A 24,101-nucleotide genomic window follows, 5' to 3' on the forward strand; every position below is an offset into this window, starting at 1 on the left:
TCTGGATTCCAGCTTGTGCTTCTTCCAGCCCAGCATTCCTCATGATATACTCTGCATACAAGTTAAATAAGCAGGGTGACAATACACAACCTTGACGTATTCCTTTTGATGATGCCAAAAATCCTTAGTTTAAAACACCGAGTTCTTTTCAGTCTAGTCCCCAACTGTTTTATGGATTTCATCTCCTGATAGTCCCTTGCAGTAACTTGTACTCTGCATCTTGAATTTTTCACTCTTCTCTAAGCAAGCTTTGGTTTTTAGTACCTTAACAGCACTAGATGTTTCAGTGTTAAACAATCCCTGCCTTTATCAGTTCTAAATCTGTTGGGAAATAGAAACTGGAGTCAGCAGTAGATTAAAATATCAACTTTTTACTTTTTATTTTTAGGCCGAGTCGGGAGTTGTTAGAAAAGCTGGGTTGAATGTACAGCCAGACTCAGGATTCTTATTTCTCTACCCCACCCCAAGTCTGATGTTGGGACTTTAATAAGGGGGAAGTCAGATCTACAAGGGCTTCCCTCGTGACTCAGACAGTAAAAAATCTGCTTGTAGTACAGGAGACCCGGGTTGGATCCCTTGGTCAGGAAAGATCCCCTTGAGACAGGAATGACTACCGACTCCTGTATTCTTGCCCAGGAAATCCCATGGACAAGAGGGGTCACAAAGAGTTGGACACAACTGATTGACTAACATTTTCACTTTTCAGATCTACAAAGCAAACTGTAATCCCAGCTTGTCAGTTGGATTTGACTTGGCTGAATAGAACTAAAAATGCTAGTATCAGAGTGACTTAAATCATAAAGAAATAGGCATTTCAGAGCTAGTATATAACTCCACAGTGTCATGAAGGACCCATGCTCTTAAATATTTCTTCTCTAATATCCCTAGCGCTTGGTTTCCATCCTTGGGTTCACTCCATGGCCCAAGATAGTTGTTGGGGCTGCAGCTGTTTCATCTACATTCCATCTACATTCCGGGCAGCAGAAAAGAGGGTTGTAAGGAGCCCTTCCAGAAGTTTCATTTACATGTCATTGGCCAGAACTTTTTACGTAGTTAAATTAACACTTAACTTCAAGAGAGGTTAGGAAATGTCTTTCCCTGAGCATCTCCAAAATATGCACCCTCAAAACTGGTAAAAAGATGAAGAGAAGAGTGGATGTTTGATAGGCAGTTAGTAGTCTGCCACAGCCAGAGCTGCAGCCTTGGCCTCCCGCCACCTTTGAGCTCAGTGAGCCTCAGGAGTGGAACTGGGGTTGCCTTACCTCACGATGCTACAGCAGTGCGAGAGAATGAGTCCGAGGAGAGCCGGAAAGGGCCCAAGGTTGCATTCCCAGGGCTCTTTTCCAGAGCTGGGCCAATTGGGTAAATCGATGCTTAACCTCTGCGGAGGAAGAAGTACAGATGGTTAGAGGGACCAGAAGACCCCTGGACTGTCACTCATGCCTTGAGAGTGAAGCAGGCGCCCACTGGCGGAACGTAAGGCTAGGAAGCGAGGTTTACCGTGAGGGCATCTCTTCAGTCCTCCTGCCCAGCTTCCCCTGCGCTTCCACTGGTGAATGCCCGCTTAGCCTCTTACATCCCAGCTCGTATGTCACCGTTCCATTGGCGCCCTTCATGACCTGCTTTCTGACCCCCGGATAGATCTCTCTTCTTTTCTCTCAGTGTGTTCAGATGGAAAGGGTAACGCTTCTCACATGCTCTCACCTTCTATCTCCGCCTGTTTCTCTTCCTCTTTCTCCAAAGCTATACTAAACTGTGAATTTTTCTGAGGACAAGACCCTGGTTTTATTATCTTTGCATTCCAGCTTCTCCTACAGTATCTGACAAGCCTTAGAGGTGCTGGTGCATGCATGCTGGCTAAGTCACTTCAGTCATGTCCAACTCTTTGCAACCCCCATGGACTGTAGCCCACCACGCTCCTCTGTCCATGGGATTCTCAGACAAGAATACTGGAGTGGGTTGCCATGTCCTCCTCCAGGGGATCTTCCTGACCTAGGGATCGAATCCATGTCTCTTATGTCTCCTGCATTAGCAGACGAGTTCTTTACCCCTAGCGCTACCTGGGAAGCCCCTGGAACATTTACTAAGTCAGAAATGCTGATTTCCTTCTTTCCCTGTTTTATAATGAGACCGAGATCTTGACAAATTGAGTTGCTTGGTAAATAATAAAAGTAATGGACATTAAATGAGGTTTCATTAAAACCTCATTGTGTTCCAGGCATGTCCCTGAGTGTTTATGTGTATTATTCTCCTTAATTTTCATGTCAACCTGCTGAAGCATGTGTCACTATCCATATTTTACATGGAGGCGAATTGGCCAAGACTGCAGAGCAAGCAAGTGGCAAAGCTGGGATCTGAACCTGGGTTTTTCTTACTTCATTCTCTGTGCTAGTATAGCATGGACCAGACCAGGTCTTCTAAGTTTATACCTAAGCCTCAAATATTTGAATTGTATATCCCCTTTTCATGCCCTGCTTTGTTGTAACATGATAATCCTTTAATAGTACTTCTTAAGACAAGTCTTCCTTGATACAGACAGACATGCCTTTTTGTGGGGAGGAGGCATTTTCCTAGTAATGCTTCATATCTGCTCAAGCCCATCCTTACAGTCTTGCTCAAGTCACCAAGAACTCAGTTGGAAGAAAAATAAGAAAGTTAATCTGCTCAGTTTAAAACATGTTGGAATTTCCCTTGGGAACTGAATGGTCATACGGGTTAATGCCTGTCAGAAAAGGATGCCCTTGGGAGGATACCACTATTTAGCATTTTGCTCTTAGCAAATTTAAAGCCTTTAGGGGAAGTGAGGTGTGGACTTACTTCCCCTAACTCTTTTTAAGAGATGTCACATATTTGGGCGTTAGCGTATTTGCTTCAGAAGATGGATAGCCTGTCAGAGGGAGCCAGGTGAAATGTAGTGTTGCCCCGTCACTCCCCTTTAAGAAGAGACTCAAGGGTTCCCGTAATTCAATACTTTGGACAGAAAACTGAACATTCATCATGCAAAACTTCTCCCCAAATGTCTAGCCACACTTGCAGTTACCCTAGAAAGAAAATGAGATATGGAACTATAAATATTGCCTCTGCGCTGAGGACTTGTGATGCTTGGTTTCCTAAAACAGGAGATGCGTCGGGTATTTCCATGATGCGGCTGTGGGCTTTCCCCTGTATGGTGGAGGTTAAATCCTCTTGATCAGAAAGCTCTATCCTTGGACCTCCTGCTTTCTCTGGGCTCTAACTAATAGTAAGGATGGCATTACAGTACTAAACAAGCAGAGGGAAAGTGAATAGGGAAGCTGAAGCAAAGGAATGGCATGGAGATAGTCATCCTAATGTTGTTGGGCCATTTGAATGAATGTGAAATTGTGGCTCTAGGCCTGTTTGCTAGATGATGTGTTTTAACCACAGTAAGAAATAAGTATTATATTGCAACCCAGCACACACATGTGGGCTTCCCAGGTGGCTCAGTGGTAAGGAATCCACCTGCCAGTGCAGGAAACACAGGAGACGCAAGTTCAATCCCTGGGTCAGGAAGATCCTCTGGAAGAGGAAACAGCAACCCTCTCCAGCATTCTTTTCTGGGAAATCCCATGGACAGAGGAGCCTGGCAAGCTACAGTCCATGGGGTCACAAAGAGTCAGACATGACTTAGCGAGCACACACAGAGCACACACACAAACGTAAGCAAACACGCACGTAATGAGTCACAACCTGATGTGATGTCTGAAGTCATGTGTGGTGGTTACAGCACTAACGGTAGACTCAGACCTGCCAATCAGCCCCTCTCTCCCACTTGAAGCCCCCCTGAAAATGTTTGAAACACTGCAGACCCTACCTCACACTTAACGGTTGTCATCCTAACTTTTCCCTCCCCAAATTATGATGCTTACAAAAAAAAAACGTAATTTCTAGTCTGTAGTAAATATGCTTTAAATATGTTCTTGTCAAAATATGAAGCCACAGATTTAGCTCAAATTTGTGGGAAATTGTCTATTATATAACGTGATTGTCAAAGCCATTCCTCACTTTCTCATCAATTAACTCCCTGTCGGAAAGGAAGTCGGTCTTTGTTTTGCACGTCAAATAAACATCAGAATGTGCTCACCTCCTCACCCTGACAGCCGTCCTTCTGAATTCTAATTCTGAGATGCAGGGAGATGAGACGGATGAGAGGGGTTAAAAGCTTTGCACTAAGTCGGTGCCTGGTTGAAATAAGGCTCCGCTCCAAGACCTTCCCTCAGGACCGAGCCTTTCCCTAATTATCTATCCCTCAACTGATGGATGGGAGCTTTGATATCCCAGGGTTAAGCTCGTTCAAAGATTTCATATGGATGAGAAATATGCCTTTCATTTGTAAAGGGGCAGGAAAACAATTGGGAAGTGAGAAGGGAGCCTTGACTGATCTTAAACACCCCCGGGGCTTCTGCCCCCAGAGCTTTCTCAGTGAGGTCATTTTAGGAAGACCTGCTTGTGGAATGGGAGGATCTGATTCTCCTAAAATTAGGACTGGAACCCCCAGGAAGGTTTACAAGGACCACTAGGTCTTCAAATGAAAATAATAACAGTACCTACCTTCAAAGATAACTATGCAGAATCAATAAGGTGATACAAATAAAGGACTTTTAATCATTTTATTTATTTATTTATTTTTGGCTATGGGTCTTCATTGTTGTGCAGGCTTTTCTCTAGTTGTGGCAAAATAGGGGCTATGCTCTAGATGCGGCACACAGGCTTCTCATTGTGGTAACTTCTCTTGTTGCAGAGCCACGGGCTCTAGGGCAAAGCACAATAGTTAGTGGCGCACGAGATCAGTTGCGCCGTGGCATGTGGGATCTTCCCATATCAGGGATCGAACCCATGTCTCCTGCATTGGCAGGCAGATTCTTTACCACTGAGTCACCAGAGAAGCCCCAAGTAAAGGACTTAATGAAGCTCTGGGTGCATAGTTAATGCCTGCTCTGGATTTACTATCATTGCTGTTGCTGTAGTTAACCGACCCCTCTACTCACAAACAATGCAGATGAAGTAATCCTCAGGCCCAGGCCTGACATCTGTGGGCCCCAGCCAGTTTTTCCGTGCTCAGTCCACACCCTGCAACCAGCACCCCTTGGCGACTCCTTGGACCTAGAACCCACCTCTGGTGGCAGAGTCCACTCCCAGAAGGACAGACTTGGGTAAGAAGCCCTCTTGCACCCTGCAGGTGGACACAGGGTATCTGGGCAGGCAAGTCAGGGCTCTGACCTTCTGGAGCTTGCTCTAGAAAGGGTCGGATGCAGGTTTTGGTATATCCCCCCTCCTAGCAGATTTGTCAGCTGGACAGGGGAGGGCAGGAGCCCTGTATGTATAGCACAGGCCCAACTCTGGGGCCCCTCCTGCTTGGGTCTTACCTCAGGGTTTTTATGAGAATCAATTGAAATAATAGACATGAGTGTGTCTTTAATGTAAGAATTAAGTGTTGCTTGATGGCCTTAATGATCCCAATTTCAGTTAAAGTCAGACCCCTTGAATAAACAAATGGAAACTACAGAAAAAAGACAAATTACTAGAACAGAATATAATGAATGCCTTGTTTTTGTTCCAGGCACTGGCTTTCAGGCCTCAGGCTACAACTTCAACACCTATGACTGGAGAAGTCCCAAACAAAGAGGCAGTTTGTCCCCAGTCACTAAGCCTCGAAGCCAGACTTACCCAGATGTGGGACTAAGTAACGAAGAGTGGGACCGGTCCACCATCAGTGGGTAAGGGTTTCACCAACTGCTGCCCTGTCCCAACTGCTTCCAGGTCATTTGGGCCAGATGTGAACTTTTGTACTTCCTGTGGCACCTACTGCTCCCGTTGGAAGGATTCATGTAGCCACCGTCCATGATGGCCCCATGGCCGATTCAAAGACTTGAGCCTGCCCAGCAGGAATCTGGGCTCTACCACACAAAAGTTTCTCCAAATGAGAACAACAGTAGCACGTAGGGAAAATCTGCTTCTATAAACTATATCCTCACTCTGTGACTGGTTCCCTCTCCTTTCATTTAGAAGGTGGTTTCACGCTGTGTGTGTGTGTGTGTGTTTGTGTGTGTTAGTTGCTCAGTCGTATCCGACTCTTTGCGACCCCATGGACTGTAGCCTGCCAGGTTCTTCTGTCCATGGTATTCTCCAGGCAAGAATACTGGACTGGGTTGCCATTTCCTTCTCCAGGGGAGGATCTTCCCGACCAAGAGATCGAACTCGGATCTCCCACATTACAAGTGAATTCTTTACCATGTGAGCCACCACAGAAGCCCAGTTTCACATTAAATTACATGCAAAAGAATTTTTTTTTAAGCTGAGGATTCGATATTTTTAACCGAGAGTCTATTTTAGCAGTGTGCTCCTTAGCAAATATTTTAAGAAAACTCATATATCTGATAGCATTTAACTGACCTATACTAATGTTTATAATGAATGGGGAAAACATGTCTTTCTCTCTCAAGGAAAAGTTTGATTCTCGTTCCCTTCAGATAGAGTAGCTGAAAGATATCCCCACCAGTGCCATGTTGACGCAGCCCACTCAGCAACAGCTGTGAATTCAGTTAGTAAGACCATGGTCCTTCCAGTCTTTGAGACATTTTTAATTTCCTACAGTGTCTTTCTGTTAGAACTGGCCTGACTTGGAGGCCACAACTGAAAGAAAGCCAGATCCAAAATGAATCTCTTATTTTGTGTGTGAGATGGAGGGGAGGGAGATTCTGGATCCAAATATCTATATAGGCTTCCCAGGTGGTGCTAGTGGTAAAGAACCACGTGCCAATGCAGGAGACATAAGAGACGAGGGTTCGATCCCTGGGTCAGGAAGATCCCCTGGAGGAGGGCATGGCCACCCACTCTGGTATTCGTGCCTGGAGAATCCCATGGACAGAGGAGCCTGGCAGTCTACAGCCCATGGGGTCGCAAAGAGTTGGACACAACTGAAACGATTTAGCACAGCATGACACACAGGTTTGCACACATACACACACACACACATGTATGTATTGGGGCTTCCCAAATGGCGCAGTAGTAACGAATCTGCCTGCAGGAGATTCAGGTTCAATTCCTGGGGTTGGGAAGATTCCCTGGAAAAGAAAATGGCAACCCGCTCCATTATTCTTGCCTGGAAAATCCCATGGACAGAGGAGCCTGGCAGGCTACAGTCCATAGGATTGCAAAAAGTTGGATATGACTGAGTGACTGAACACACACACACACATTTATATAAATGTATATGTACATATATATCTGGCAAGTTCTTAACCAAGACTGTGCTTTTGGACAGCAGTTTCACAGGGGCTCCCGACAGTACTGAGGCCGAGCAAGAGGAGAACTTCTGGTCCCAAGCGCTGGAGGATCTGGAAACCTGTGGACAGTCTGGGATTCTGAGAGAACTCGAGGTAGCCTCGGTCCTGCCACTTACTCTCATTGTTTCTACATTCATTTTTTTGGTCCTTTTGAGTTGGCATTGGTCACACCAGTTCATTTAAAAGCTTTAACCCCTTTCCACAGGAGAAAGCTGACAGGCGTGTGTCTTTGAGAAACATGAATCTCTTGGTAGCTACCCTTTCTGTTTATACTTTTGCTTGTGAAGCTGCCTTCCCTGCCCCCTTGCCTTTCGGACAGTGATTTGATTTTATCCAATGCAGTTAAAAGTATTTCTTTCCCCATTTCTGCCCCCACCCTGAGCTTACTGACCTGTGGCTTCTCTGCCATTGCTCCTTGCTAACCCTGACTGTCCCTGTTTGCCACCGGACCGCTCAGGCGAGCTCAGTCTCAGCAGTGGCGTCTCTCATTCTCTGATTTGCTTTAGAAAGGTTTCTTTGGCATGTTTTCATTTGTACCTGGTAGAGACGTTAATTTGATCGTGAAGAGGAACATAAGAGGAAATTTGATTTTACTTCATTTTGCCCTTAAAGTAGATGACAATGCGACTGGTAAAAAAGGCCAGTCTGTTTGATCAGCAGCCAAAATATTACAGAGTACATTGCTGTTAATTGCAAATCCTGCTTCTGTGCTAACTTAGTGTGAATTCAAGGACTTGCAGAGAGATGGAGTATAATAGCAGAACTCCTGGTGAGTTCTTTAATCAAAGCCGTAAATTTGCTGACAGTATTCACACTTTGGTCTGGGAAGTCCTGGACTGTTTCCTTTTATGTTCTTTTGAATTTTCTGAGCTGTAAAAAAGAAAGTGGCAAAAGTCTCATTTTTATTTTGATGTCGTATGAGGTCCCAAGTCACCATAAGGAATGTGAATGGCCTAACTGGGTGGAACTCTTGCAGTTCTAAAATGATGACTCATCTTTATATTATTTTGCTTCTCAGTTGCATGTGTGGATATTTTATGTGACTCCAATGTTTGTGAATCTGCAAAGAGAATTATAAAGAAAAATATTAGTTTGAATTTGTAAACATCATGGTATTACCTGGCATGAATTTCAACTTCAGAGCACAGTTAAAGGACCTGGAGATGGATAATCCTACAAAATGTAAATAAATTAAGATGTTAGCAATTGATTCGTTTTCATGCAACTTTCAAAAAATATAGAGTGCTTCAGTATCAGGTAGCTTATTTAAACTTTTACCACTTCCTGTATGGAGAATGATCAGCATTGTACCAAATCGAATAAAGATCTCAGTTCACAATTTTTTAACATAGTACTGCGTTTAAAAGCATGTTTTGGCTCATATGCCTTTTGCATTTTTCATTTTGAAATCTCATTTGAAGAAGCCATTTTTCTTCTAATAGCTTCTTCTACATTAGGTATTAACAAAGTGAAGATGATGTAAAAAGTAATACAGTCAGGTTGTGTTTTCACCCAGAAACTGAGTTACCTGATGAAAACAACATCCATCAGTATAAAAGTTATGTTCCAACAGCCAATAGATTTTTTTCTAACATCACTTCAGGCAGGTGTGGCCCTTGAAATTATACATCCAGGAAAAAAAAATGGGTTGAATTAATAGTCAAAGAGAAATAAAATTTTCAACTAGAAAGAATGATTGACAAATCCATAAATTAGAGTCTTATTCACACTTTTAGCACAAGGAATATTCACTTATTAGTTTGAATGAACTCTGATCCCTTGATTTCAAGTGCTACTATGCAAAAAATATTATTGGAGCTAGGTTCCTGCATATGAAATTTATATCTAGCATTAAAAGTTAAAGCACACTATAAATGTAACAAATGTAGAAGATTAGCTAAGATAAAAAATGATTACAATTGAAATGAAAATGAAAATTATACTAGTCATTTTCCCCATTGCTAGCAATAATTTAGGTTCAGCTTTAGTGCTGAAAAATGTACAGTTTTAACAAGAGAGAGAAATTCAAACTAAAATTTTAGAAGAGCTACTTAATCTCTTTTATCAGTTATTTCTTCTTTAAAATACAGGGATTATAATGACTAATGCTTATATGGCACAACACAGAACATGGCACTTAATAAGTGCGCAATAGGAATTATTTTTTTGCTACTTCTTTCAATAATGAATACTGTCTTAACTATTTTTTACTTAGTATAACATAAGAAGAAGGTTTAACTAAATGTCAAATAGAGAACTTGTGATATACTCCTTCTAAGCTGTATGCATATCAGTTATCTCACTGATGATTTTGAAAATGTATAAATTACAAATTGTGCAAAATGAAAATCAGTGGTACATACTCGTGAAGCAAAAACAAGTCTTAAGAAACTTTAATTACTTTTTTTTAGTTTTGTATTTGTGTTTTAATTTTAATATTCCTGCAGGGATGTCACTCACTCAATTGATATTCACTTTAAACAAAGCAATCAATTCATCCTTTGAAAATTTGATCTGAAGACCTTTTGATACTGTGTCACTGCTTCCATCAGAACCATTTCTAGATCAGATTATAACTTCTGTTATGGCTAAGGCTTATCAAAGTAGAACAGTTGTCTCCCGCTGTAGTGATTATTTGACTTCCAATGTGCTTCCTGCCAGTCTAATGAAAAATGGGTAATAAAAAATAAATGTTAACAAAGCAAATAACTAGTCTAAGTAGGTAAAAACAATAGGTGTATGCTTACCACAGCAAGAAAATAATCGTTGAATGCTTTCAGTAACAGCAGATTAAACAAGGAATGATATGTGTGAGTTAAGTACCATAAAATAAAAGGATGTCCCATGTTACCAACAAGCTAGTAATAAAAAGGTTTCAATTAAAGGCGATTTATCTGAAATAAACCATAATATGGATAATTCACACTGGATAAATAAGCTTTTTTTATTTACTAAAAAAGCTAATTTTAAATGTTTCAACTTCATACTTGACTGAGAATCAATATAGCCTAGCAGGCAAGAATAAAGGTTTTGGAGATATTGCTAGGGTTGCAATCCCAGACTCTTGGGCAAGTTGCTTCATTGATCCTGGCATCCCCTTCCTAAGTGAAATGAGGAGGTATAATAAGTATAATACTTTATCATATAGAGTTATTGTAAGTATTTAATGGTATTCCACATATACACACACATATATGGTATTTAGCACATATTAACACTCTAACTTCTTTTTTTCAAAATTATCAGTAAGATAACTGATGCAGTCAAGATATTTGTAAGTTCACTTATTTTGTTTCTTTTCTACATACCTGTGTGCCAATACTTGGCTGTCATTTAGAAATCTTGTTAGTGGCATGTATATAGCTGAACACCAGATGAAGCTTGAAATTATAAAATCCTAGTGAGGTAACAAAAACTCTACTCACTTTGCAGTGTTCCCTCCTGATCAGCAATTTTAGATGGTGCACTTGGCTCGTTTACTGCCTGTGGGACCTTGGGTAGGTCAGTCTCTTTGTGCCTTCGATTCCTCTCCTGTAAATTATGAGGAGTAACAGCGCTTAACTCATAAAGTTGTTAAATGTGTGCATACATTCAAAGGACTCATATTACACTTCTGTTACCTTTAGCATCAGTATCAATATAAACCACTAGATCATGTTGTAGCCAGTCATACGGCATGTGGAATTCATTTTCGGGCAGATTCACTGATGCTGGTATACCATTCTATAACCGTTATATGGAAGAATACAGAGCTGGCTACAGGCATATTTGCAGAATTTTAGCATCTTCCAACTATGAGAAATGAACTTTCCCAACATGATATTTGCTTCAAATGCTTTTTTTTTTGTTCCACTGCTGAGACTCAAGTCATTTTTGAGAGCTAATCTTGCCATTTGTTGTGTATTATACAGGGACAATATGTTTGAAACTGAACACTTCTCAATTTACTGGTAAAATTCAAGTCCCATTGCTTTTGAGCAAAGGGTTGATTCCAGTAGCACATTATATGATTATTCCTTCACCTCTTTGAGGATCTTGCACATGGGTCATTTCTAAGAAACAATGACCTACATACACCATGTAATGTGGAGGCCTAACTCGTCTACTGACCTCTCGGGCTGGCCACGTGGCCAAAGGGAAGACAGCACACCAAAGCTGGGCGGGCCGCATTGAGTAGGAGCCTCACTTTTGCATCAGCAGCCTCATTTAAGCCTGTTGTTCCCTGCGGGTGGGGTTGGAGGTGCCACTGCCAATAGGGGCTGCCTAGTGACTGTATGGGAGAAGGCAATGGCAAGTCACTCCAGTACTCTTGCCTAGAAAATCCCATGGACGGAGGAGCCTGATAGGTTGCAGTCCATGGGGTCACACAGAGTCGGACACGACTGAAGTGACTTAGCAGCAGCAGCAGCAGATCTCCAATAAGAAGTTCTTAGTTCATTTCTGTAAGATATATTGAATGTTGCCTGATAAATCCCATCTTTAGAGCCCACTCAGTGGAAAGTTCAGAGAAGGCAATGGCAAGCCACTCCAGTACTCTTGCCTAGAAAATCCTATGGATGGAGGAGCCTGGTAGGCTGCAGTCCATGGGGTCGCTAACGGTCGGACACGACGGAGCGACTTCACTTCCACTTTTCACTTTCACACATTGGAGAAGGAAATGGCAACCCACTCCAGTGTTCTTGCCTGGAGAATCCCAGGGACGGGGGAGCCTGGTGGGCTTCCATCTATGGGGTCACACAGAGTTGGAAATGACTGAAGTGACTTAGCAGCAGCAGCAGTGGAAAGTTTCTGCTTAAAAATGTAGTTTTCAGTAAGCAGATGTTAGAGCTCTTCAGTGTGCCTCCAAACTGCCAGGGGTGGTATTTGATTAAATAAACTCAATGACTTAAGTACTTAAATTGGATTTGTTATGTGCATTGTAAATGTCACTTGCAAAGCATTTTCCCGGACTTTCCTGGTGCAGTCAGTACCTCCATTCTCCAGCCTTTGGCTATGCCCTGAAGAGACTGTATTTTGACTGAGCAGAAGGAGAAATGTGCTTCATGTTGAGCAGCCAAACCTTCCTCTTACTCGATGGCTTAATTGTTTCTGAAAATTGTCACTGCCGCAGGCAACGATCATGTCGGGGAGCACGATGAGTTTGAATCACGAGACCCCTTCATCTCGCAGTCAGCTGGGGCGACAGGCCAGCTTCCAGGAACGGAGCAGCTCCAGGCCACACTATAGCCAGACCACTCGCAGCAACACTCTGCCCTCAGATGTGGGCAGGAAATCTGTCACACTGAGAAAAATGAAGCAGGAAATAAAGGAGATCATGTCCCCAACTCCTGTGGAGCTGCACAAGGTCAGGAAACTCTCTTCTCTTCCCTTGGGGGTCATGTTTCATAGCCATTCTGCTCAGCATGAGTGCCCTGATGTGAGCATGATCATGACATTCTACTGTGGGCTCAGCCGAGGAGAGAAGCCAGAGCTTAAGGGCAGATCATCAGAGACCGATGGTTCTCAAAACACTATCTTTAAGAGGTGATCTCATCAAACAGAGAACATTGGCTTTCAAGTAGTGAATTGATCCTAAATGTATTTATGGCCAAAATCTTCCTGCAGAAGCTTGAGGTTCTAGTGGCAAGTGGAGCTTCAATGAGTTGATCTGTTATTTCAACTTGACTGGAAGGGGAAAAGATTTTCTAAATGCTGTACACTCCTAGCTACACTGAAAAGGGGCTTCTGGGGTGATGTTGGAAGGATTAATCATGAATTACAGATTTCTCAGTAGATGGTTCTGTTATTCAGGGAGTGTAAACTTCTCTTTGAGACATAGTTTAAATGTCCTTGCTCAGGACAAGATAAGGCCTGATTATGTTACATCTCTGCTAAGGCGGTTGCCTCACTTTGCTTCCTGGATGAAAACTCACAGTTGCAAACATAACTGAATTCAAGCTGCTGGCAGAGTTTAAACAAGGCAGCTGCAGGTGACAGTATCTGTGGAGCCCAGGGCCAGCAAAATCAATGGAAGGGAGGTTTCTCTGGTTTTCTTTTGTGGAACTTGCTTTTTTTTTAGTTCATACATAAAGAGGTATAGTTAGTAAGAGTCTCACTCCACTCTTCTTACAGAGAAGATCTGTAGTTAATAATCTGTTAACTGGATTAAATAACTGTTAATCTGTTATTTGTCTTACCCAGAAGAGCAAATAAATGTCAGGTTAAGAAGGGGTAACAGGCCAACTACTCTCCTTTTCCTCTAAAAACTTTATTCTCCCTAACTACCTATTAAAAGTAGCTATTTTGCTGCTGACAAAGGATATGGTGAAAGAAAGGATTGTGTGGGAGGCTGGATTCTGAATTTGTGTTCCAATCCTGGGTTCATTCTTTCATTACTCATTGATTCATTCATTCAGTTCATAGATTGTGCATCTATTTATGTAAAGAATGTATTGTAAATCTCCAAGGAGCACATTGTCTAGTGGGAAGACAGTCCAGGAAACAGTGGGAAGATAGTGGGATTAGTACAAGACTAGACTGCAAGGTGGAGAAGGCAATGGCAACCCACTCCAGTACTCCTGCCTGGAAAATCCCATGGACTGAGGAGCCTGGTGGGCTGCAGTCCATGGGGTTGCAAAGAATCGGACACAACTGAGTGACTTCACTTCACTTTTCACTTTCCTGCATTGGAGAAGGAAATGGCAACCCACTCCAGTGTTCTTGCCTGGAGAATCCCAGGAACGGCGGAGCCTGGTGGGCTGCCGTCTATGGGGTCGCACAGAGTCGGACACGACTGAAGCGACTTAGCAGCAGCAGCAGCAGCAGCAGACTGCAAGGAGATCCAACCAGTCCATGCTAAAGGAGATCAATCCTGGGTGTTCATTGGAAGGACTGATGCTAAAGCTGAAACTCCAATACTTTGGCCACCTCATGCGACGAGTTGACTCACTGGAAAAGACTGATGCTGGGAGGGATTGGGGACAGGAGGAGAAGGGGACGACAGAGAATGAGATGGCTGGATGGCTGGATGGCATCACCAACTCGATGGACATGAGTTGGTGATAGACAGGGAGGCCTGGCGTGCTGTGATTCATGGGGTTGCAAAGAGTTGGACACGACTGAGTGACTGAACTGAACTGAACTGAACCCACTAAGGGCTTCCCTGGTGGCTCAGACAGTAAAGAATCTGCCTGCAGTGCAAGAGACCCAGATTCGATTCCTAGGTTGGGAAGATCCCCTGGAGAAGGAAATGGCAGCCCACTCCAGTATTCTTGCCTGGAGAATTCCACAGACGGGGGAACCTTATGGGTTACAGTCCTTGGGGTCACAGAGTCAGACACAACTGAGTGACTGACACTAACCCACTGTGGAGGGATGAGAAATGCTTCCGAGATGTAGGTGTTGACTCTGCAGGAAGGTGGAGGATGGGAAAGCATTCCAAAGCACAGAAAGAAACATATACAGAAGCATGTCAAAGATTGCAGTGTGCTGAGAGAGTGCAAATATGCCAGCATGACTAGGGCCTTGTGCATTAAGAGGCATTACAGACTTTACAGAAAAGTCAAGACATTTCTGATATTTTAGGGTGGAGACACAGCTTTAGCCTGTTGCCACAATTAGTTTATCCAGTTACCCTGAATTGATGTGTCAGTCTGGTAAACATCAGGCTTCACCACCTGTCACATATCCTAATCGGCTAATTGACAAACACCATTAGGAGGCTGTAAGGACTCCCTTGGTGATTAAATTGCAGAAGCTGCATGGTCATTGCTAATTCTGCTGTACCATGAGGAGGGCTGGCGCCTCCTGATTCCCTCAGTTATTTAGGAACACTGCCTTCCTGTCTTCTCTAGAAGTCTACTGCCCAGGAAAACAAGTGTTCTGGGTAACTCACCTTCCTCCAGCACCAAAGGGAAAGGGTAACAATGAGTGCCTGCTATGTGCTGTATTTTTTCTCTTTTTTAGCCCCTCACAATAGCATGTGTTAGCATTTATTTTCCCCATCTACAGGATAGGGAAGGGCTTCCTAGGTGGCTCAGTGGTAAAGAACCCTCCTGCCAATGAAGGAGATTCAATTCCCTGGGTCAGGAAGATCCCCTGGAGGAGGAAATGACAACCCACTCTAGAATTCTTGCCTGCAGAATCCCCATGGATAAAGCGCCCTGGCAGGCTACAGTCCATGGGGCTGCAAAAGAGTCAGACGTGACTGAGTGATTAAACAACAGGGTAGAGAAATAGCAAGTGTAGAAGAGAGCCGTTTTTCCTTCTGGAGTGAAGCAGTCTCTTCAAAGGAAGATTCCTTGGTAGCCCAGCAGTGCAAAAGGCTTGTCTCCCCATCCTTCCTGTACTGAAAGCAGTCAGCAAAGATCATGACAGTAAATTGGCTATGCAAGTTGTTATAGCTGACATTTTAAAAAAATGTGCTGAAAATCTCTGGTTTTTTTTACGGCATCATGCACTTAGCACAGTGAGTGGCAGTGGATGGACTGGTTGGAACATTTGTGTGGCAGTGTGTGAATTGACAGACCACAGACTGTGCTAGACCCACTTGACCTAGAAAATGGGTGGCTTCTTTTTTCCTTCACTTTAGTCATTTCCCTCTATAGTGGCACTAAATGCATTTCCCATGTGGCTTCACTCTTCTTCCAAATTGGTGCCAAACAAAATAAGGTGCTCAGAAGTAGATGGTGTCCTGGGCATTATAAGACACCCAAAATGAGCTTGTGAAGTGAAAATGTAGCAGAGGAGCCTGCAGCCTGACAATACGAAATTGTGGGAGTTGTCGATGCTCACATCTCAGGTGCCTTTGTGTCTGTGTGTGTGGATTCAGTTACCCTGATAGTCCATTCACGTTTGCTGCTAAACCCACACTCCAGTTTCGAAATGCTTAACAGGAGAAATGGTGATTAGAAGAGTCACTTTACTCAGATCTGAGACTGGTAATTGTATTTGCGTCTTGATTGTGGGCATCCTTTGAACACTAGATTACCTGACACCATGAAAAAGCAAGTGCCTTGTTGATTGAATTATCTTCCCATTGGGGTGCTTGGACTGTAGCCTGCCAGGCTCCTCTGTCCATGGGATTTCCCCAGGTGAGAATACTGGAGTCCATTGCCATTTCCTTCTCCAAGGGATCTTCCCGACCCAGGAATCAAACCTGCATCTCCTACATTGACAGGCAGATTGTTTACCTCTGAGCCACCAGGGAAGCCCAGGGTGCTATTAGCCTGGACTAAACCTTCATAGAAGTAGGAAGAGGTACTCTTTGGGGGGTGGTGTGGAGATGGGGCCAGAGAAAGAGAAAAACATCCCTTCCTCAAGTAGAAAATAACCCAAAGTCAGACTGCATACATGGCTTGCCGAGTGCAATGAAGGCTGATTCTCCTTGAGCCCCTTGGGTGGACTTTTATCCATAGACCTGGTGGAGAAATTTCTAAGGGACTGCAGAGACCAGAGTAAAGAGGCTGGGTAGGGTCAATAGCACACCATTCTGAAAACACGTGGTGTTATTTTCCAGTTGCCATCTTTCTCGGGGCTGTGTGCCACTTGGTGAAAGCTGTCTCCATGAGAACAAGTTGTGGATCTGTCTGTGTCCAAGCCAGTACCTTCAAATTCTTACTGTTACTAGAAGCTGCATCAAGAGGATAGGAATGAATGGGGCAGTATCCAGCCACATTCCTGGGGAGAACAAACAAAACACAAAAGCCACACCATCTCCTGATGTTGGGTTACTAGCATCATCCTCATACAGAAAGAATAAAGTGTGGGCTTAATCTTCCAATTTCTTGAGTTTCAACTGCCTGGCTATTATCTGCCCCTCAGTTTGCACCCAGTCCTCCTTCCCTGTCCCTTTTCTTCCTCAGACCTTCCAAAAATGCTGAGCTCAGGTGAGAGGCTACATTATTTTTTTTAATTTCACAGCATCTACTGTGGCCAAGGGTCTGCCATGTCCTAAATAGGTCTTCTGTCCTTCATTCCTGAACCCCAAAGACTAGTTCTCCTTCCTGACACTTGAGAATAAACATAGAGCACAGCCTCACTCCCCTTTTTGGCCCTGTGGTTGGAGGAGGACATTGAACCTGGCGTGATGATCTGGTACTTAGACTGAGGGGAGGGACAGTGAGGGTGTCACAGGGAAGTGATACTGGTGTCTCTCAGACTTCTTTGGCTAAGACGTTATCCAGAATACATCTTACCTCACAACTCAGTACACACATACACTCACATTTATATATTGGGTTGGTCAAAAAGTTCATTTGGGTTTTTCTGTAAGATCTTATGTAAAAATTCAATGAACTTTTTGGCCACCCTAATACATATTGAATAAATGAATCCAAAAATTGACTGCACAGTATACACTAACATTTTCTGTTTTGTTTCTTTCCAAATGCTGTCATATTAAGCTGATTTCAAGACTTATTAATGGGTAGCAACTACAGGTTTAGAGACTATAGCCTTAGAGAATAGTTTGGCATGTGAACCTCTGATGACATTTACCATCATCACATGGGGTGCCTGTTAAAATGTGGGTTCCTCAGCCCAACCCAGACTTACCTGGTCAGCATTTTCTGGGAGTTGAGGCAAAGAATCAACATTTTAGCTACCCCTTAGTGGATTCTTTAGCACCTGAAGACTGGGAATCACTCCTGTAGGTTTTGCTAGCAGGAGGTGATTATTTTGTATCAGGGAAATCGAAGGCAACAGCTGAGTGGCTGAGCAAAGAGGAAATGAGTTCGCATTGTTAACCCTGGAGCTTCTAAATTTTATCTTTAAAATTAATTCTGCTTTGTATCAATATTTTAGCTTATCATAGATTTTTTTTTCTCTTTGGAGATAAGCAGTTTGTGATCTTAGCTGCAGTTCATTGATAACCCCTTTTTTCCTTCTGAAGCTTAAATATTCTTTAGTGTCTGCTTAATATATTTCTGAGATAAATTCTAGCTTCACTTCTCTTTGCGTATTTTAAGGCAAAAAATCTTTTTTCTGTAGATCCACATTCAGAGCATTTGGACTTTAAAAAAAAATCATTTCCTTTTGTCCTGTCATTTGTGTTTTTCAATAAGACTGTATTCCTTTATTGTATGCAACTGTTTTGTTTTTTACAGAAAGTTTTTAAAAATTATTTTCCAGAATCACCTTCTATTTATAGTTGCGGATGGCTCAACTCTTGAACATTTGAGTCACTCACAAGGAACCCCTTTATTCTTATAGCTGCATTTGCTACCATCAACTTTTCTCTCATCCAAGTTCACTTTGCAATTTCAATATATTGGAGTGTTTTGAGAGTGTACGTTTGTTCTTCTTTATATGATAAAGTTGTTTTACTTCTTGGAAGTAAGTGTCATTTTGGGTGTTTAGTGCCCACGTCTTTTTCAATTTTCTCTTCAAGTCAGGAACAGGCTGAACCCTCGGAGGAAATATGAAATGGAAATATATATCTTATTTTGAATGTGACTCTTCACCAAATATTTGCAGTTGGTACTCAAGATTAAATGAACTGTCAAGCCAAGGTTTGGCCACAACCTACCAGTCATGAGTCACATCACTTTTCTGAACCTCAGTTTGCTCACTTACCAAGAAAGGGTCTGGATCACTCATTATCATGAGAGAGTTCACAAACAGCATTTCCCAGGTGAAGTCACCTTCAGTCTTAACTCTGCAGTGACAGAAACCCAGGAAATGAGAGCTCCTCAGAATCCTAGCCTTAAAAATGATTCAGGCAGCCATCTTAGAGCCTCCACAGATGGAGTTGTACACTGGAATAACACCCTCTTTACAAAGAGAAATGGACGTGTATTATGTCAGTGTGACAAGCATATTCTCTCCCTGTAAAACCAGGAGCAGTGGAATTGGAACTGTGGAATTGTAGAATAACGGTTGGAATTTAGGTTGTTCATTTTATGTGGGCAATGACATCCAGCCCTGATGCCCCTTAAAATGGATTGTTTCCATCAGCTTCCCTTGTCTGTAATTCTAAGACATACTTCTCAAAAATATAAAAAGCAAAATTATATACAAATGATTGGCTCGTGTGGGAAAAAAAAAAGTTTTCTAGCTCATTAGTGAGGAATGACAGCAGGATAAAAACATTCAAGGGGAAGATAAAGAAAATAATACATGTGTATCAGTACAAGGAGGGGGAGAAAAAGAAAGTCAGAATAAGATTTCCTAGTTAAAATGAAAGCTGCTCAATGACTTATAGTGAAATAAAAACAAAGCCTTTGAGCTTATCTCTTCTAAGAGACAGAACTCTATTTGCATCCAATCACTTCTCTTCAAGTTTCCATACACTTTTACAGAGGATGAGCTCTGAGCCATAGAAATTCTAAGTCAAAGAGAGGTGCAGTACCTTAGACTCAGATGACCCTTAGGCGGGCTTGTTAGGCAGTGTTCCAGTGTGCCTGATTTCCCAGTCTTTGATCTCTCATTTCTGTCAAGGATCCACCACCATCCCTCTTCAGAAATGCTAATAACTTCCCTTAAGTCTAGTCCTGGCCTGGGGATCATTCTTCGTCTGATGGCTTTGCTTGTCTCTGTTGTGATCAAATGTGTTTATTAATAGATTGTATTCTGTTATCCATGAATGTTCACTTACAAATGAGGTGACTCCCTGAGGGTCACTGTGTTTCTCTCCAGGTCCTTGGAAAGAAGCCTGCTGAAGCTCTTCCTCCAACATCCTTCTGCTCTATTGCATGTCTATTGAGTGTCTGGCAGGGCTGCAGTGAGGATCACATTGATAGTGGTCTAGCCTAGAGCTGCTCTCTTTCTTCCCCTTAGATGAAGCACAAAGTTTTCTTATTGAGGATCTTTGTAGTGCCAAACCACAGCATTCCTTGGAATAAGGAAATTGAACCAGCACTGGTAGTGCTCAGTGCAGTGAAAGTTTGGTAGGTTGTAACTTGGCCAACAAAGGTCCATTTAGTTGAAGCTATGGTTTTTCCAGTAGTCATGTATGGATGTGAGTTCAGTTCAGTTCAGTTCAGTCGTTCAGTCGTGTCTGACTCTGCAGCCCCATCAACCGCAGCACTCCAGGCCTTCCTGTCCATCACCAGCTTCCAGAGTGTACCCAAACTCATGTCCATTGAGTTGGTAATGCCATCCAACCATCTCATCCTCTGTCGTCCCTTTCTCCTCCTGCTCTCAATCTTTCCCAGCATCAGGGTCTTTTCAAATGAGTCAGCTCTTCACATCAGGTGGCCAAAGTATTGGAGTTTCAGCTTCAGCATCAGTCCTTCCAATGAACACCCAGGACTGGTCTCCTTTAGAATGGACTGGTTGGATCTCCTTGCAGTCCAAGGGAATCTCAAGAGTCTTCTCCAACACCACGGTTCAAAAGCATCAGTTCTTCAGTGCTCAGCTTTCTTTATAGTCCAATTCTCACATCCGTACATGACTACTGGAAAAACCATAGCCTTGACTAGATGGATCTTTGCTGACAAAGTAATGTCTCTGCATTTTAATATGCTGTCTAGGTTGGTCATAATTTTCCTTCCAAGGAGTAAGTGTCTTTTAATTTTGTGGCTGCAGTCACCATCTGCAGTGATTTTGGAACCCAAAAAATAAAGTCTGTCACTGTTTCCACTGTTTCCCCATCTATTTGCCATGAAATGATGGGACCAGATGCCATGATCTTAGTTTTTCTGAATGTTGAGTTTTAAGCCAACTTTTTCATTCTCCTCTTTCATCAAGAGGCTCTTTAGTTCTTCTTCACTTTCTGCCATAAAGGTGGTGTCATCTGCATATCTGAGGTTATCGATATTTCTCCCGGCAATCTTGATTCCAGCCTGTGCTTCTTCCAGCCCAGCATTTTTCATGATGTACTCTGCATATAAGTTAAATAAGCAGGGTGACAGTATACAGCCTTGACATCCTCCTTTTCCTATTTGGAACCAGTCTGTTGTTCCATGTCCAGTTCTAACTGTTGCTTCCTGACCTGCATACAGGTTTCTCAAGAGGCAGGTCAGGTAGTCTGGTATTCCCATCTCTTTCAGAATTTATTCTGAAACTCTTTCACAGTTTATTGTGATCCATACAGTCAAAGGCTTTGGCATGGTCAGTAAAGCAGAAATAGGTGTTTTTCTGGAACTCTCTTGCTTTTTCTATGATCCAGCAGATGTTGGCAATTGGATCTCTGGTTCCTCTGCCTTTTCTAAAACCAGATTGAACATCTGGAAGTTCACGGTTCACATATTGCTGAAGCCTGGCTTGGAGAATTTTGAGCATTCCTTTACTAGCGTGTGAGATGAGTGCAATTGTGCGGTAGTTTGAGCATTCTTTGACACTGACTTTCTTTGGGACTGGAGTGGAAACTGACCTTTTCCAGTCCTGTGGCCACTGCTGAGAGTTGGACTATAAAGAAAGCTCAGCACTGAAGAATTGATGCTTTTGAACTGTGGTGTTGGAGAAGACTCTTGAGGGTCCCTTAGAATGCAAGGAGATCCAACCAGTCCATCCTAAAGGAAATCAGTCCTGAATATTCATTGGAAGCACTGACGCTGAAGCTGAAACTCCATTACTTTGGCCACCTGCCGCGAAGAGCTGACTCATTGGAAAAGACCCTGATGCTGGGAAAGATTGAGGGCAGGAGGAGAGGGGGACGACAGAAGATGAGATGGTTGGATGGCATTACTGACTCAATGGACATGAGTTTGAGTAAATTCTGGGAGTTGGTGATGGACAGGGAGGCCTGGTGTGCAGCAGTCCATGGGGTCTCAGAGTGGGACATGACTGAGAGACTGAACTGAACTGAATGAGTTGCTTTTTAGATGCACTTAAGGATGGGGGTTGATTGCCAGTGGAGCCAGCCCTGTGATTAAAGGTTTGGAGGTTTCAGTCCCACCGCCAACCTCCAAGGAGAGAGTTTGCAGGTGAAATCAGTCACCAATGGCCAATGACTTGAACAGTCATTCCTGTGTAGTGAAGCCTCTGTAAAGCCTCCAAAGGATGGGTCTCCAGGAGATTCCAGGTTGGTGAGCACTTGGGATGTGGGGACGGGGTTGGGGAGGGTTGAGATCAGAGCCTGAAGGGAACATAGCGGTTCTGCAACCTTTCCACAAAACCTGCTCCAAAGTATCTCTTCCCTCTGGCGTTCCTGAATTATACCATTTTATAATAAACTGGTGATCTGGTAAGTTCTGTGAGCCACTCTGGTAAATTACTCAAACCCAGGGAGGAGACTGCTGGAACCTCTGAGATAAAGCTGGTTGGGCAAAGGTATGAGTGACGATCTGGATCTGAAGACCATTGTCTGAAATGGTGGGGTGGGGGGGGTAACGTTGTAGGATGGAACCCTTAACCTGTGGGATCTGACACGGCCTCCATGTGGATAATTTTAGAATTGAGTTGAACTGTAGGACAGCCATCTAATGTTGCAGAGTTGTTTGGTGGTGTGGGGAACCCCCTACAGTCAACATATGCAACGACATTTTGCCCACATGGGTCTGTAGGTTATGGAGGTCGGTGAGCTGCTGGTGGAACTGAGAACTGGGAACTTGAGTTGAGAGCTGGAGGGGAGCCAAGCCAGAGTGCACCTAGGAGCAGAGGGCAGGGCAGCTGTGGGGAGGGCCAGCAGACTGTCCTGAGTTGACATGCTGGAACGGTCTTTGGTCAAGCTTGGCTGACTTGGTGCTGGCTGGGCAGGTGGGAAGGCCCAGGGGCAGAGCTGATGGTAACTACCTAGAAAATCCATACTTTATTATTTTCTTCCAGCCCCACTGGTAGTATCGGATTGTCCTCAAAGTCAATTCATGCCTTGAATTGTCAAGTTTAAAGAAACAGGACTGCCCCAGTGGTGTCTGGAGGAATAAACCCAAGTATCCGGTGGTTTGTGGGCAAACTAGAACCGTCTCTGATAAGCAGGTATTGGTTTGGTCCTTAAAGGCCATCAAGCAAAGGGCTGAGCCACAGGGAGGCTGCCAGGGCATTGGAACTGCTTCTGGGGTGGCTGACACTCACCAGACATGGTCAAGACACTAGACACACTTGCCTTTAAAATCCAAGTGCAGAGACCTGGCTCTGCTGCTAAGGCTTTTCACGGGACTCAAAACTGAAAACACAAGCATTAAGTTTCTGATCTTTGCCTTGAGGACATCATTCAGACCTGCAGATAAACTTGCTTAGAAATACAAATGAAAGCTCAGCGTGAATTATGGTGAAGTCCTGCACCTCCTGTTAAGGATTCTGTTCTCAGGAGGGTTAGAGGCAGTTGCAACATGTGTTGACAAGTGGTTAAAACTGAAGTGAGTTTTGTAGAACTGTATCCTTACCCAGAGTGTTGTTTCAAGAGGCTTGTTGGCCCTTTTGGAACAGAAAAATCTAGCATTGTGTTCATAATCCAGATTCCCCCAAGGTAGCCTGGCACAGAATAGAGACTTTACAAGAAAAATCTTGATTTTCTTGGGTGAGGGTGGAGCACGAAGAGCTGGAGCATGAAGAGCTAGAGCAGCTGGGAGCAGTTTGCACAGATGCTGGGGGAAAACCACAGAAGAGCTCTGATGAGAAGAAATACAGCAGATGTGATAAATTATTCATCTTTAGTTTGTTGGGCAGTTGTAAATGGATAAAAACTGCCTGACCAGCTAGGAGAGTATGTGTTGAGAAAAAAAAATGATTCAGTGGAAGGAACACAGCAGATGAGGTCAGATATTCTAATACTGATATCCTCAGGCTTACTGTATTCCACCTGGACAAGTCCATTCGTCAAGTTCAAAGGTCAGTGTCCTCATTAGTGGGAAAGGCATATTTCTGCCACACAGAGTTGCTGGGAGATCAAAGCAATCACACATCAGAAAGTGCCTGGTTAAGGGGTTCATCTGTGGG

At 43.3% G+C, this 24,101-nt stretch overlaps 1 protein-coding gene across 5 annotated transcripts in view; it reads left to right on the top strand.

The window, feature by feature from the left end:
• GRIP1 (glutamate receptor interacting protein 1) overlaps positions 1-24,101 on the top strand; it is a 770,922-nt gene that overhangs the window by 727,167 nt on the left and 19,654 nt on the right. For 2 of the 5 annotated variants that reach the window (XM_088837043.1, XM_088837040.1), the window contains 3 exons: positions 5,579-5,735; positions 7,286-7,397; positions 12,415-12,648. In XM_088837043.1, coding sequence (XP_088693169.1) covers positions 5,579-5,735; positions 7,286-7,397; positions 12,415-12,648 — 503 coding nt within the window. Of the gene's footprint in view, positions 1-5,578; positions 5,736-7,282; positions 7,398-7,509; positions 7,555-12,414; positions 12,649-24,101 lie in introns of all 5 variants that reach the window. The other 3 variants (XM_088837039.1, XM_088837042.1, XM_088837041.1) reach the window with 2 other exon arrangements.

The sequence above is a fragment of the Moschus berezovskii genome, chromosome 6 (genome assembly GCF_049115385.1).
Source record: "Moschus berezovskii isolate FMDL1 chromosome 6, NW_MosBer_1.0, whole genome shotgun sequence".
NCBI classification, from domain to species: Eukaryota; Metazoa; Chordata; class Mammalia; order Artiodactyla; family Moschidae; genus Moschus; species Moschus berezovskii.